The 16,853-nt window shown below is 37.1% G+C and overlaps 1 protein-coding gene across 1 annotated transcript in view; it reads right to left on the minus strand.

Annotated features, from left to right (window-relative positions):
• CCDC141 (coiled-coil domain containing 141) overlaps nt 1-16,853 on the minus strand; it is a 208,812-nt gene that overhangs the window by 103,924 nt on the left and 88,035 nt on the right. Inside the window, exon 6 of the mRNA XM_023212346.1 lies at nt 5,311-5,427. Coding sequence (XP_023068114.1) covers nt 5,311-5,427 — 117 coding nt within the window. The remainder of the gene's footprint in view (nt 1-5,310; nt 5,428-16,853) is intronic.

Raw genomic sequence — 16,853 nt, forward strand, 5'->3', positions numbered from 1 at the left:
TATACTGAACTTCTCAATAATATTTTAAGAAAACCTTCCATAATTTTATGTTGCACTGGGCCCCACAAATTATGTAGCTGGTTCTTTCTGTAAAGTGAAAGCAAGGTTCTGTAGATCACAGAACTTTTCTGTGGGAGACAAAATGTAGTTGAGTCTCAGGGCACATGGCTGTCTACATACAATAAGGTTGGATGCCATAGACAGGAGATATGTCAGGGGAGAACTTTTTACGTGTCATGCTTTCTCTCCTTACCTCCCTGGTCATTGCTCATCTTTGTACCTTTTTTGGATAGAAAATAGTACCCTCAGTCCAGTACCAGTAAGAGAGAAAAAACAGAATCCCATGGAAATCTAATTAGAGGGATAGTTGATATTAGAGAGGCAGGCAACCTGATCTGTTTCTTCATGTGTCCATACCAACTCTCCACCATGTGAGCTGGGTAGAATACCACCCAGAGAAATAGGTCATGGATAAAAGCAAGGTCCAGAATCCAGTCACTGGGAGGTCGTCCAAGGGGTATACTCTTTTGTTTGTGTGGTGGAGGAGGGGTGTTGGGGGACAAATGGGAATGGCTGAATACTAACTGTAGCAAAAGAAGTCATCTGCACTTAGGGGTACTCTCCCCAACTCACCCAGAAGGGGTAAGTTAGAGCACTGGCTTTCATATCCCCAACATATCAAAGTTACTGATATCCCAATGGAACATTAACTCACAGGGATAAACAACATCTGTTGACCACAGGCAACACCGAAATACAGAAGAAGCAGAATTAATGCACTGGACAGACCAAAAATTTAATATATTAAAAAGTATATCTTAAGATATGAGGAAATACATTAGATAGGTAAAACAGAAAACCATTTGTGAAGAAGAATCAATGTCAGCAATTGAGCATGAAAAATATAACAGCTGAAGTGAAGAACTTGGCAGAAGGGCTGAATGGCAGAAGGAGTACAGCAGAAGAAAGAATGAGTGCACTATAAGATCAGAGATTAGGAAGGAATAAAGAAATAGGGGGAGGCAGTGACAAGTTAAGAAGGATATAAGTAGAACATCATGTATGTAATACAACTTTCCAAATTTACATTGCAACTAGAAATTAGCATACTGAAGAACACAAAGAACTGTATAAACTAGATGCAAAGAGTGTTATGGCAAAAAGCAATATGAGATCCATGTCTTCATACTATTTATGAAAATTAAAACATGTAACTCTATATTTTAGAAATAGGACTATGTCTAAAGACAAAAGTTGAGCCCATTGGAGTAGATGCCTGTGAGAATGAGAATGTGAGGGAGACAGAGAATAAAGGTGAAGGCAATGAGGTAAACCAAAAGGGAAGTGTAACTCTACTCTGCGGGCTACAAAAATGATTTTAAAGATAATGGGTGGATAGATAGATAAAAGAAGGCTAAGTGATTATCTAAAGTCACCAGGGAATCACAAAGAAAAACTAAAAGTATGTTTCTTCTTCACAAGATAAAAAACTTACTACACAGACATCAATCAAATGTCCTTTTCATATCAGGCACTGTCCTATGTGCTGGGAATACCAAGGTAGGATACTGTCTACTTTAAAAAGATACTGTTACTTCCCCCACCCAGACTTATTCCTTTCAACCAGCTCTGGAAAGGTGTTTTTTACACTCGTCTTACTTTCAATATAACAAGCATAATTGATATTGAAATATACATCCTATCTCATTTACAGGATTTGAAAATTAAAGAAAGTTTTGAGGTCATCTAGGCCTACCTCTCATTGCTTCAGGAATCTCTTCTATTTCCCAACCTGTGGAAGTCTGCTTTTCTGTCATGACCATGAATTATTATTTCTTTTCTACAGAATGGCTGTGGATGTCTATTGCCTCTAGGACAACTCCCCTTAGCCTCTCTTCTCTGGCTTACACATTACAAAGACTTTAACTCTCATCATAGACAGCCTGGTTTGATTGCTGTTTGCCTTATTCTGCCATATTCTGGTTTGACCACCCCCTCCTAACCAAAAACTCATATTCTATCCATCTGTTCAAGCCCCATCATTCCAGAAAGCTGTCCTGGATCACCCCAGAAGAGAGCACCACTCCCCCTTGTGCATATAGACTGATGGTGGTCTCTCTCAACCCATATGATTCGGAGACTCCTGAAGTCTTAATAACCAGTTATCTTGCCAGTGAATTCTCTAGTGTCTGAAATTCATGGCAAATATCTTTAGAACATTTTTGTATCTACAAGTTATATTTGAGCATTTGTTTTCATTTGAATGAATCAGTCTAAATAATTAATCCACATTTTTGTAATTTGTAATTAAAAGTGGATTAAGATTGATGGCTCTCTAGCCCAACCCATAGTTCGGAAGGAAAATCTTACATTGGAAAGAATGCTTCACAGAAATAAATTAAAAAAAGAAGTCCCAATAAATAAACTAATCCTTTTTTTTTTTTTTTTTTTTTTTTTAGAAAATAAATTTGCCAGGTATGATGGTTCATGCCTGTAATCTCAGCACTTTAGAGGGCTGAGGTGGGAGGATCACTTGAGGCCAGGAGTTCATGACCAGCCTGAGAAACATAGCAAGACCCCATCTCTACAAAAAATAAATAAATAAATAAAACCAAAATTAGCCAGGTGTGGTGGTGTGCATCTGCAGTCCCAGGTGCTCGGGAGGCTGAGGTGGGAGGATCTAGGATGAACCTAGGATGTCGAGGCTGTGGCGAGCTATGATTGCACCACTGTGCTCCAGCCTGAGTGACAGAGTGAGAACCCCATCTCAAGAAATAAAAATAAAAAGGAAAATAAATTTACTCTCAGGAATGCTGTAGAGAAATAGGTTTCTCTGCCTCACTTTTCAAAAACAGTTTGGCTTGAAAACTACTTGAGTACATGGGGCAGTACTCAGCTTCTGCACAAGATGCAGAGTAGTTCAGGACCCTAAAGGAAGTGGATATACTTGTATGGAACCTCCCAGGCTCAAACAATCCCCCTACCTCAGCCTCCTGAGTAGCTGGGACCACAGGCATGCATCACCACACCTGGCTAAATATTTTGTAGAGATGGAGTCTCCCTGTGTCATGCAGGCTTATCTAGAATATTATTTATTTCTAAACAGGAATGAACTATCAAGTCATGAAAAGATATAAAGGAAACTTAAATACATATTACTAAGTGAAAAACATCAATCTGAAAGCCTACATACTGTACAATTCTAACTACATGACATTCTGGAAAAGGCAAAACTATGAAGAGAGTAAAAAGATCAGTGGTTGTCAGGAGTTGGGGGGTGTGGAAAAGAATGAACAGGCAGAGCACAGAGGAGTTTTAGGGTAGCAAGAATAATCTGTATAATTCAATGATGTTCAATCATTCAATACATGTCATCATACATTTGTCCAAACCCATAGACTGTACAAAACCAAGAGTGAACCCTAATATAAGCTATGAACTTTGGATAATAATGATGTGTCAACGTAGGTCCATTAAATGCACCACTCTGGTGAGGATGTTGACAATGGGGGAGACTATGAATGTGTGGGGGCAGGGTATATATGGGAAATCTCTACACCTTCCCCTTCATTTTGCTGTGAACTTAAAACTGCTCTAAAAATAGCCTTTTAAAAATTATTTTTTATATCCCTTATACCTGCAACTTAATAATATTGATGGAAATAATATCTATATGTTTTGCTTATGCACATCAGAGGTGGAAATACAGCTATAAACTATGAGAAAAACTGTGGCTTACTAAGGTCAAACATTAACAAATATTCTACTCCAGACTGTCTTCAGGCTAGAGGGAACCATAACTCCACATTTATCGTGAGTATAACCCCAAGGGATGTATAAATTATGTGTACACTATATACTGCTTTTTTTTTTCTTTTTTGGTACTAAAGGAAGCAGCATCCTATGTAATTCTGGTGATCTCTTGTGCTTAGCATTTGGGGCTTTCAATAGAATTTTCACTGATAAAACTTGAGTTTGATACAAACAGAATCAATTGCCATATAATTCAATGAAAAAAATTAACCTCCTAAACAGATAAACCAAATGCCGAAAAATTTTAAGAACTTAAAAAATAATCAGTCATTATTAGTCAACGGTCTTCTGTAAGTGCACCTTTTATCAATCAGTCAAATATTCAAACCAAACACTTTGAATGTCTAGAAGACACTGGAGTGTTCAAACAGAAGCAAGAAACTGAAACAAATGTGTCATGATCCCCATGAAAAGATTTAAGTCTAAATAAATGCAATCTACTACCTCCGTCCTCATCTTGCCGACTCCTATCCTCCCAGATATGTGAATATTTGACTTGTCTAGCCTGTATTCAGCTATTGTTTAGTAGTGTTGACCCATTGTTTTCTAGAGCTTTATGACTTAGCTCTACCTACAACTATCAATCATCTAAAATAGTAATAATGCAAAGTTCTCTAAATCTTGAGAGTGATTATTCACTGTTCTCATTCCATCTACTATGATGGACTTCTGTTTTCTTGCAGATCAATATGGAGCCTCTGTAAAGAATTTTGGAAAGTATTTATAGACCCCCAGATGTATAAATGCATTGATTTTCAAATAACAAGACACAATGGAGAGAAGGTCAACCACAACACAGGTGCTTTACTCATCTTGCTTTCAGCACTTCATGCTTGCATTTTAATGCATTCTATATACCTACAAGTGGCTGCCGGGCTAGTAACCATTACTTGTTGCAAAACTGAGAAATCTAAAGCAAGTTAAGGAGCAAAAGATATGTAAATGGGAACAGCAATCAAATTATATCTGGAAGTCATAAAAGTGATGACTCATAGTAATGATATCTCAGTGTAGAAAAAAATTTTAGAAAGCTAAAAAAGTATAATGTTTAAGAGCTTGGGCCTTTGTATTAGACAAAACCTAGAACTGAATTTCAAATCTGCCACTGACAAGATTATATTGGTCAAGCGACTTTGCATTTCCAAACCTCTGTGTTTTATTTGTTTTGATGCATAAAATGGGGAAAATAATACCTCCCCCTTAGGGGTTTTATGATAATTTAGATAATGGATTTCATATACATAGTATAGTGCCTGGCATATAGTAACTATTCAGAACAATATAGTTATTGTAGAAGCTGTTAATTTGTCTATCATTATTCTGGAAGCCCTGTCAATGCACAGTAGTATTGCTAATGTTATTGGGATATTTTTTTACATGAATAGTAGATTAATCAAAGAGACTTCTCAGTTCTCCTCTAAATTAGCCACAGAAGCATATTCAAGAAAAGTTAATGCATTTTTCAATTATTTTTAAAGTGTCTAATATATCTCTTACCTTTGCTTTTATTATCAGTTCCTCGTGCTTACGAATTAGATCCTCATTGTCTGAAAGTGATGAACCTAGACTTTGTTCCTGTAAATCTCTTATTGTTTTCTGAAACCAACAAGTAACCTAGGTAAAAAGCAACAAAGAAAGATCAAAATTCAAATAATCAGAATAAGTGAGTAAAAATTCAGAAATAGTCCCTCAACCTTTCAAAACTTAAGCTACTTTAATTTCTCTTTATATAAACTATCTCATGTATTAAAATAATATGAACAAGTTTAGAATGTTTTCTTCATTTAACCTCTACATGCATAAAAGAAAAAAAAATCCCAGAAAAGTATGAAAATAACTCATCAGTTCAGTAGATTATATGGCATGAATAAAATCAAAATCTCCTAACAAAGAATCAAAATACATTCCCAAGCAGTCCAAAAATCATGAATTAGTTTAAAATATATCTTCTTTCCTGGAAATGAATATGAATCTAAGTATAGTTATATAAACCCATATGAAAATATTAAACAGTATAGGTAGAATTATATTTTCTGCCATAAAATAGACTATGCAGAAATATTTAGTTTGCTACAAGTGCTGGAAATCTATATCCAGAAAATAGAGAGGTTATTAAAATCCATTGACATTATAAGTGGTAAGGGCATGACTCACATTTACATTGACTTGATTTATCATACATGCCATATACAGTGCTGAAACCACAAATAGCAAAGGACTTGAAATAATCTGTACCTTTTTAAATGATGCCAACACTTGTCACGGGGGCCCTGGATACAGATTCCTTATCCCAATTAAAGGAGACTTAGATTTTTTACTCTTGAATCCTGTATAGCATTATCCTTATGATCATATCATAATGACTGATTCTTAAGAGACTACTACCAGCTAGATAGTTTGCTAGTTGCTTTTTGGGCATCATCTCTATTTCTCTCAACAACTTTATAACAGTCATGATATCATCATTTTAGAGATGCGGTAACTGAGTTTTGAAGAGGTTAAGCAGCTTATCCACAGCCACATAGTAAGTAGCAGAGTTTGTCCTCCATCCAGTCTGCAGGATTTCAAAGTCCATGCTCTTTCCGTTGTGCCCTGCTGCCATGCTTGAGTCATTTCAAATCTTATAGCCCTGCCATCAGGGGAAACGACTTCAAATCTGAAAAATGAACGCTGGCAGCCCATTCAAAACAATGGGCATATAAATCCCAAGCCTGATACTATGTCTTTCCCCAGCCTAGGTTGTCTTGCCTGTTGCAGTCTCAGGATTTCTCTGAAATCCTGTAACATGGAGAAATGTATGAAACAGGTGGCCAAGGAGAACTCTAGATTAGTTTGGAAGTTCCACACAATAAATGCACATGACACATACACACACCCACACACGTCAGAGTTAATGGCTCACCTAGAATAGGACACACCATTTATAGGGCTGATATCACAAAGCTGACTATGACAAAGAAGGTCTACACCAACTCTTAGTATTTCTCAGCATGGACTAGGCAGTTAAAATACAGGATGGAGGCATTTCTCCAGCTTTCTGCTAATTGGAAATGTCTTTGTTAACCATCATTTTAGTCCATCATTAGTGCAAAGAAAAGAATACTGGTGACCTTGTAGCAGTTTTCATGTGATATACATCTCATTGTCTTCTGAATATATGGTAATCTATGCACAATACACACATTATCTAGTTAGTCCCCAAGATACACAAGTATTGTGCTTATGTATTTACAAGTATTTGAAGAGAGTCTGTTTTTCTGGTATCCAGTTAGAGCTAGATGATATGTACAATGTGCCTATGAAAACACAGAGTATTTTTTACCAACAGCTATCAAATTTATTATTTTATTGTGTAAAACAAAATAATTTTCTCCCAAAAATGCAGTAAACCCCTATAAAAACACAACTAGAGCAATGATTTAAGGGTTTCCTCAAAGTGGATCACGATATAACTAACTTCCAGAGATCGTTTATTTTATTAAATGAAAGTGAGTTTTATTTATTCTTAGCTAAAGTGGGAGGGACTTGACATCTCAACAATGCTTTAATAGGGACAGTTAATATAGAATCAGAGTAGATGAAAAATGGGTACAAACAGGTGTTCTCTAATCTCTAAAAACAGGTGAGAAGCCTGAACCCTCAGATAATCTTATTAAACTTTGTGAGTCAAAGACTTGTCATCTAACACATGCCAGCAGTGACGAAAGCTGGGAAAGAGTGAGTTGTTTTGATTTTTAAACGGTATCTACTGACCTCATCTTCTGGATTTGGCACATACTATTTCAACTCCCAAAGGATACTATTCCTGTGAGACAATACTATTCTCTTTAAGAGAATGTAAAGAACTACGATAATGTTCAGCGTGTCTTATTCACGTTCCTGCCTATTAAATCATGCTGACTCTCTAGATCTACAAATTGTTACTACCAGATGCACCCTGGAAAGAAACATAAAAACAAGTTGGCATAACACTCGGAAGTAAGTCAATCATCATGAGGGTGTTACATCTCATTATGAGGTATTCACACACAGGAGCAGACTCTTAGATCAGATTTACCATGTATGCTGTGGGATGCACACAAAACAGGCTCTCAGAGTCCTTCTGATCACAAGATAGGACACTCTAAGTAACCAGGAACATGTCAATCATAATATTCTGCCACCCAGTAAATCAGTCATTGTGCCTGGCGAGTAGCTACTTCAGACAGCTGCATAGATATTCTAAGTGCACTTTTTATAAGGTTTTAAATTATGTCAGCTGCTGTCCAGAAGCCTGAGTGATAAGTACAGTAAATGATGCACCAGGACATTTATGTAGAACATGGTCCCTGCAAAACTATGAAAACATGAGCCATAAGCTGAGGAGATGTGCAATGGAAGGAAAACAAAAAGTATTCAAAGTATGCACTGGAAATTGGTTCTGAGCAATGATGGATTAAAGGGGTAAATTAGAATATTTTTCCTTTCTTCCCAGTTTCTATCTTTCAGTTTCATCTGAGCAATGTGTTCGTGGTCATCCCATTAATTTGATAGGGCATTCTAGGTATTTGATGCCCAGAGAAGATAGAACTCAGCAGAGGAGTGAGGCAGATCTTTGTAGTGGTGTGTGTGTAGTGATAAGGTGGCATCTATCACAGAATGACAAGAGATGGAGAAAAAGGAAAGTCAGCAAAGATGCAGAGAGGAAGCAATCAGGAATGCTCAGTGAAAATAAAGAGCTTCCTTCAAAGTTAAAGTGGGGTGGCAGGAAAACCTGCACTGTCCAATACAGTAGCCACTAATCAACATAGCTATCTAGTACTTGGAAAGTGACTAGTCCTACTTGAGACATGCTCCAAGTATAAAGCACACAGCAGATTTCACAGACTTAGCATAAAGTATAATGAAAATATCTCATTAAGAATATCAGTATGAGTATGAGTATGGTGGTTCTGCCTGTAAACCGAGCAGTTTGGGAAGCTGAGGCAGGTGGATCGCTTGAGCACAAGAGTTTGAGACCAGCCTGGGCAACATGGCAAAACCCAGTCTCTACTAAAAAAATACAAAAAATTAGCTTTGTGTGGTGGCACACACCTATAGTCACAGCTACTCAGAGAGGCTAAGGGAGGAAGATCACCTGAACCTGCAAAGTTGAGGCTGCAGTGAGCCAAGATCATGTCACTGCACTCCAGCCTGGGCAACAGGAGTGAGACCCTGTCTCAACAAAAAAAAATGTTACTATTGATTACCTATTGAAATAACATTTTGTATATGTTGGGTTAATTTAAAAATATTATTGGTTTTCACCCTTTTTATGTGGTTTTTGCTTTTTAATTTCTTTTTACTTTTAAAATGTGGCTACTAGAAAATTTAAAATCACATCAGTAGGTTGCATTCTATTATTATTGGATGGTTCTCCAATTAAAATGCATTTGGACTATATTTGTTAAATGTAGACTTAAAGACTGAGCTTTAATTAGGGGTATTTAAAAAGTGGAGTCAGGAGAAGAGCGGTGTGAGATATCAGTTGGTAGCATTTATGAACATCTAAGTGTGGATGTTGGCTGCTACAGTTTTGATGTTTGTTCCCTCTAAACCCCATGTTGAAATTTGATTCCCAGTGTTGGAGATGGGATCTAATGGAAGGTATTTGGATCATAGAAGTAGATCCCTCATGAATAGATTAATGCCCTTCCTTTGTGGGGGCTGTGGGAGAGTTCTCCCTTTATTACTTCCCAGCAGACCTGGTTGTTAAAAAGAGCCTGGTGCCTCCACGTGTTCTCTTGCTTCTTCTCTTGCCATGTGATCTCTGCATATGGAAACTCCCCTTCACCTCTGCCATGGGTGGAAGCAGCCTGAACTTTCAACAGATGCCCAATCTTTCAGCCAGCAGAATCATGGGCCAAATAACCCTTTCATCTTCATAAATTACCCAGTTTCAGGTATTCCTTTGTAGCAATGCAAAATGCACTAAGACATTGGCTACATTCATTGGCTCAGTAAAGGATGATAGCTTTCGGGAAAGCAGAGGTAACAAAGGGGCTCCTCCCCACATTTTTTTCTTTGATTAGGTGAGACATGCATTTCTTTGCTTGTCTTGTTCATCACTGAAGACGCATGAGGAAAGTTGATACAGGGATCTACCAAAAACAGTGGGAAGGTTAGAAAAGAGGGAAGCTTGGGCTAAACACCTATTGAAGGTATTTAGCCTTGAGCAAAGAAGGACTCCGTTTTTTAAATATTTTAAATTTTTGTCTTGTTGGAAGTCCCACTTTGGACCCCTGCTGGTAGATAAGAATGAAGAAAGTAAAAGAAGTGAACCAGCCTTCCTTCCAAGAGAAGCATTAGGTACTAATTTACGTAGGTTACAACATAACTTCAACTAATCTTTGCACCCCTCCTGTGATAAAGATATTTGTCTTTTCAATAGATGAGGTAACAGTTCAATAGACAGCTCAATAACTTGCCTAATTTCAAACAACCAATAGGAGGAAATTCTTGTAGGTAGGGACAGAAATGCCAGTGTCAAAATTCATACTATGCAATATTTTTCCTGCTTATTATATACATCTGCAGAAATAAAGGATTCTGGAGAAGAGAAGTGGCCTATATATATCTCATTAGGCTATATTTATGAACATTCTTAAAATAAAAACCAAAATGCAAAGCTATGGTTATAGAACCCAATTTTAACACCGAATTAGGTCCTGTATACAATCAGGAGCTCAGTGAAAATAGTTCATTAGAGAGGAGAATGAATGTGTGGGTCAGGCCTGTCAGAAGGAGTCCCTGAGAGCAAGATGCCAGCTGTGGGCAGTGGTGACAGCAAGAGCAGGCTGAGAATTTCACTTCCCAAATGACATGTGCCAAAGACAGGACTGAAAGGTGGGCCATGCAAGCAATAGAAAATGCTCTCTGATGGACAAGGATAAACAATGAAAGCATCAAGAAGGTGAACTTCTGCTGCAGCCCAAAGCAATGCATCAGAATGTCATAAACCACTGCTGCTTATTTTTCTGCAATTTGTTCTACAATCTGAAATCAGATCTTTTTTATCTTTATTATGCTGGAGGAGGTGAACTAGCAATAAGCAATTCAAACCACCTTAACAGAAATGCTTAAGGGGAGATGAAAATCTCATCAAGTTACTTTCATTTTCTTTTCCACGTGCAGAACTTGCTGAATAACCAGGTTCTATTAAGGACAAAAAAAACTGATAAAGGAAAAAAGCATCAGTTATTTATCTTCGTTAACTGAAGACTTTTTGACAGTCTCTCTTGCAATTACCAAAAATACACACATACAGAGAAATGCTTTCAACTGTAGTTGATGGTCACAGGTGACAGTTCTAATGCCTGCTTTGATTTTGAAGGCATGTTTCCATAGGGCTTTGGGTTTTTTTTTTTTTTTTTTTTACAGTAGGGGAACCAGTTGTATTTTGTATTAGACAATACAGTCAAATGAGCTCTGGACTTAACTAGCAATAACCAGATTTGAAATATCTGTTTGGTCCACTAGGTGATTCTAATGCACATTAGAAGAGATGCTAAAGCTGTGTTGCTGATGTTTGCACCTGCAGACTTGGGAGGAGGGCAGAAAAAAACAATTACTGCCAAAAACGTGGATTGGGTTTCCATTTTTAGATGTATTCTGGGACTGATCTAGTTATTGGCCTATTACTATTTGGACTTAGAGATTCCAGGAGGACAATGCTCACAATTTTCTTCTGTAGAATTTGGGAGCCCTTTGTGAATTACTGAAATCAACTGGAAGGTATCTGTATCTCCTCAACAAATTCCAGTATCAAATCCCGGTATTCTCTATTGAGGGGCAGTAGGAAAGCTAAAATATGTTATTTTAAGGCAAAACTTGTTACTTTATGAACAGCTTTACATACAATCCTTTTTCCTGTCTAGAATAATAATTTTATGTATTTAACTATTCTGACTTGTGTTAGCATATAATTTCTCTTCTCACATCTATATTTCATTTTAAAAAAAGGCAGTAAGGACTTCCCTTCTTAACATTGCCCACAATAATTATTTGTGTTTAGGTAGGCTCTTTACTTCCAACTACTTAATGGATGGAAAGTTATTTCATCCAATGGACAAAATCAGTACAGTAGAAGTCTCTGGACTTAAATTTTATTTCTAACATTACCTCTGACTCATTGAAAATAACTTCCCCAGCAGTGGAAAGAAATTGTTTTTCAGGAGAGGAAACAGCCCCATCCAGTGTCTTGGCAATGTGTATCCCTGCCAAAGATATCGAAGGCATGGTTTTTCCAATATAACTTAAAGTTCCACCCTAAGTGATCTTCAGCCAATTATATTCACTGTGTGTGTGAGATAAAGGGAGCGAGAGACAGACCGACAGACAGTACAGAGCTACTTAGGAGTGGGACCAAAGTTTGACATTTTCATTTTACCTTCCCATTTCCTAGGTCAGGCAGCTTAACGGATTTCCTACCAAAGTTTTGGCCTGAACCTCTGGTTGTTGGGAAAAACAATGAATCAGAAACTGTCATATAGACAGAATAAATAACTGGTAAATTTTAAAAGATGTCTTCATCTTTTTAAAGCATGCCATTTATTGTTTGCTTAAGAGTCTCCCTACAATATTCATTAAAATTAATTCATCCTTTTGGGTTGTCTTTGGGATTGGATCATGAGAATGAGGGAAGAGGGGAAAATGATTTCTACTCCCTGGCTAGTTTGGGATGGTGGCAGGAGAAAAGAGAAGCCAATGATCACCAGGGACAAACACCAGGGGTAGGGAAGGAAAAGAGCTTAGAGAGGTAAAAGGAGACCCACAGGCAGCCCCAGGGCTTAGCAGATAGGCAGCAACAGCTAATTCTGTCATACAATGGGCATGAGGATTAGAAGCAACCACAGAGCCTTCCCCAGGGAGCACACACACACATCACTTCTGAGAGTGAATGTGGTCACAGTGTGTGTCCCCATCCCCCTTACCAACCGACTTGGGGGCTTCAATAACCAAAATGTTGGTAAGCCATCAGTTCAACTGAACAGTATACAGGAATGACTAATTTAATGAAAATGTAATCAACTATAATAAGTATAAGTGACCTAAAGAAATAGCTAAAGGGCGGAGAAACTTAAGAAGTGGAAAATTGGTTTCAAACTCTATCTTCCAGCTAAAGCTGACCTTTTGAATAAACTAGACTGGATATAAAGCCATGAAATGGTATTTATGCCCTGTTCATATCAGAACATTTTAGAAAGTTATGACTATCTAGTGGTTTATGGAATTGGTGTGGGATGTGGCCAGTGTGTCTGATTTTGTAGGCTAGTGATTATCCAGTAAAGCTCAGAAAGTGACCACCAAAGTATGTAGTGATATGGTGAACATTTGAAAAGTATTGAGCACCTACAATATGCCAAGCTGTGCTCAAAGCATTTTAAAATGTATATTTTTTATTTTTACAATAAATCTATAGGTAGATACTGTTATTATCCCCATTTTATAGAAAAAGGCACAGAGGCCAAGTAACTGGCCCAAAACCACCTACCTAGTAAATGTAAAATCTAGGATTGGTATCCATGCCATCTGCACCAGAGTCCCTCTGTTTCAACCTTTGAACTGCAGTGCCGTTGGAAGCAATAGTCATTTGCATACATTCCAGTTAGAAAAGGTTTTTTTTTCTGTCAAAAATTACATGATCCTTCTACAAATACTATCAGATCCTTTGCATTTACTGTTGGCGTGCCCTAGAGAGAATTCTAGAGACAGACTGTATACCAAAATGAAATTCTGTGATAAATTTTCATCTGTGGACAGTGGGACAGTCATTTATACCTGTTACTGACCCAACAGTTTGATACCAGTGTCACCAAAATAATGCAACCCTTATTTTGGTCAATGTATGAAAGTTGCCTTCAGAGGACTTTTTTTTTCCTTCTTTTTTTTTTTTTTTGAGGCAGCAGCTCACATTTATTGAGAGATGCAAATGCATGTATTTTTAATGCAATCACTAGAGATTTAGGAAATACTGAGTTAAACAACAAGACCAGATTTGCAAACATGAAAATAAAAGGTAATGCTCAAGACTGACCAATGTGGTGGGAACTAGTACTCAACTCCAACTAGTTGGAGTCAAATTTAAACAACTTTTGTGGGGGTAATTTAACAAGATGGATCATGGGACTTAAAACTTGTTCACATTCTATCAACCCCCAGTTTCCACTTTTGGGAATGACACTGTTTATCCAGGAATACCACCTCTTGGAATATGAAAGATACACTCAAGAATGCAACTGAAGAGGCTCATTATGCGTCGTCACAATCATGGGACCAGGACTGACATTTTGTTGATGTAAATGTTTCAAAGTATTTTCACTCACACCTTCTCATTTATTTTTCACAAAATCTCTTGGTGATAGGTTTAGTATCTCCATTTCAAAATTTCCAAAGCAATAGATAAGAAGCTCAGGTAAGTCAAGGAACTTCCAGAGAAGGACTTTCAAAATTATGCATTTAAGCTGTTCAATCATTCAAGTTCTAAATCCTAGTTAGAAGGCGGCATCCTATACAAGAGAATACACTCACATGTGCCTGTATGGGTGCACAGTTTTACAGATGTAAAACTTGTGTCTGGTGCCCAGAGGCTATGCTCATATATGTCATCTTTAATATCATTTAAATTGCCCATTGACAAGGAATATACTGCATGATTATGATACACATTTTACTCAAATTATAAAACCACAAAACCTTCTGATGTGAATTCTATTATCCTTCCTGCCCCTAAAGATGTATAACTCATATGTGATCTGGGTAGTAAAAAGAGATTGTCTGCCCTCATGTCTTAATTCTCCTAGACGTCCTTGACACTGTCTTGTACACACAGACCATGAATAGCTTAGTTTTAATGTATTTGTTTGTCTCACTTATGCCTGATTGGAGCAATTGAGAAAAATTACATTCATAAATCTTCTTGCCAAGATAATTAATTATGCACGAAGTACTTCAAGCTGCTTCTGATTTTCATTAATGAGGCAGATTATCTGCAAAATAAGATGCTGCTGGAGCTGAAAAGAAAGGTCAGCTGCTTATCTTTAAATGTAAAACAAGAGTGCATTTTTACATCTGAAAAACAATGATGAAAGAACATGCTATAATTATCTGTATGAGGCAATCACATCCCAATTAAGATAGGAAAGTATGTGGTTTTCATTTACTGTTTTCCTGCAATTGATGTGAATCCTAAGTCCCCATCATGCTGGTCACTTAATTTCTTTTCCAAAGGAGAATTAGCTGAACTATTATAGTTCAAAAGCATTAGGCCACAGCACTCAGAAACAGAGAAGCACTAAATGTATCTTTTAAATGGCCCTTACGAGAAGACACATCACATATTCAGACATCCACATTATTATTCATCAGTAATCTTTGTTCTATTTCTTTACTTATTTCCCTTTTTCTTAATTGGTTAAAATGATTGACAAAGTTGATATTTCATTAATGTAAAGATTGAAAGCTCCTGTGTTCACTTAAAATAAGACAGAACTGACAAAAAAAACCAAACCAAAACAAAAAAAATCCCTTTGCCCTCCAATGAAATGTGGTTCCATATATTCTAGAATTATCAGGTAGATCATTCAAGAACATGATAACTATAAAACCCAAATTGCGAACTAAGTGACACTCAGCTCAGTGTCCCTGCTGCAATTCTTCACCATTGTACCATCAACAACACTTTAGAACATTCAGGCCGGGCAGGGTGGCTCATGCCTGTAATCCCAGCACTTTGGGAAGCCAAGACCAGCAGGTCACATGAGCCCAGGAGTTCAAGACCATCCTGGGCAACATGGTGAAACCCCATCTCTACTAAAATGCAAAACATATAGCCAGCGTGGTGGCGGGTGTCTGTAGTCTCAGTTACTCAGGAGGCTGAGGCACAAAAATTGCTTGAACCCTGGAGGTGGAGGTTGTAGTGAGTCGAGATTGTGCCACTGCTCTCCAGCCTGGGTGACAGAATGAGACTCTGTCTCAAAAAGAAAAATAATAATAATAACAATAATAAACAGAAGTTCAGAAAAACTGAAAAACTCAGGTGAGATAATTTGTGTTTATACATACCTGGACTTTAAAGTGATTCCTTGTTCATATAATTATCAACAGAGTAAGCATTAATTATTGTTTACAATATTAAGAAATCAAAGCAAATCTATTTCCTTATTAATAAAATACTGTTTAACTTGTTTTATATTCAAATAGCAGAATACTACACACTTATTAAAATTACTTGCTCTACTTAAACACAGAATATGTTTATGATTTTTTTCAATTTAACAAAAAAAAGGTTGTAATACAGTATATATAGGCTAATTCAATTAATTTTCATTTGTTTGTTTAGTTTTTTATAATAAATGTGTATGTGCCTGTGACTATGCTCACACTCGGATAAAAGTCTAGAAGGTGGCAGTATGCCAAATTTCTAGTAGCAATCTGCATGGAGGGTGATCACTACATTTTAACAAAGAAGCATTTTTAAATCACAAGCAGAAAAAAAGATACTACTTTTTGTTTTAAACTATCAATTCAGTGCCCGTTGAACAAGGGTAGCTGTTAACATTATTAAAGCGACTTTTATTTTATCACATCCTGTGAACTCAAATAATAAAACTGGTCTTCAATGTGAGACCAATCGTCATCTGAGCATGACATTGCGGGGTGAGGAGTGGGGAGAGTATGTAACATGTCGGGCCTTCACCATCTTTTTCAGACATCATGGTAACAACTGCTAACACTAAGATAGTAGTTGGTATTATTATTCATATTTTTACAGAAAACTGAGCCTCAGGGAAGTTAAATAATTGCTGTTACTCAGCCAGTAAGTGGTGAAGCTAGGATTTGAACCCAGCCAACAGTCTGGCCCCAGGATCTGTACTCTTACCAACATAAAGAGACAATACTTAGCTTTATTAACTAACTACTCCAACTGCTGTCACTGCTGTTAACAAGAGAAAATGCCACATAGGTGTTTTAAGATTCAGAGTCCAAATTTTTTTTTATTTTATTTTTTGAGACAGAGGGTC

This window comes from Piliocolobus tephrosceles, chromosome 11 (assembly GCF_002776525.5).
Source record: "Piliocolobus tephrosceles isolate RC106 chromosome 11, ASM277652v3, whole genome shotgun sequence".
NCBI classification, from domain to species: domain Eukaryota; kingdom Metazoa; phylum Chordata; class Mammalia; order Primates; family Cercopithecidae; genus Piliocolobus; species Piliocolobus tephrosceles.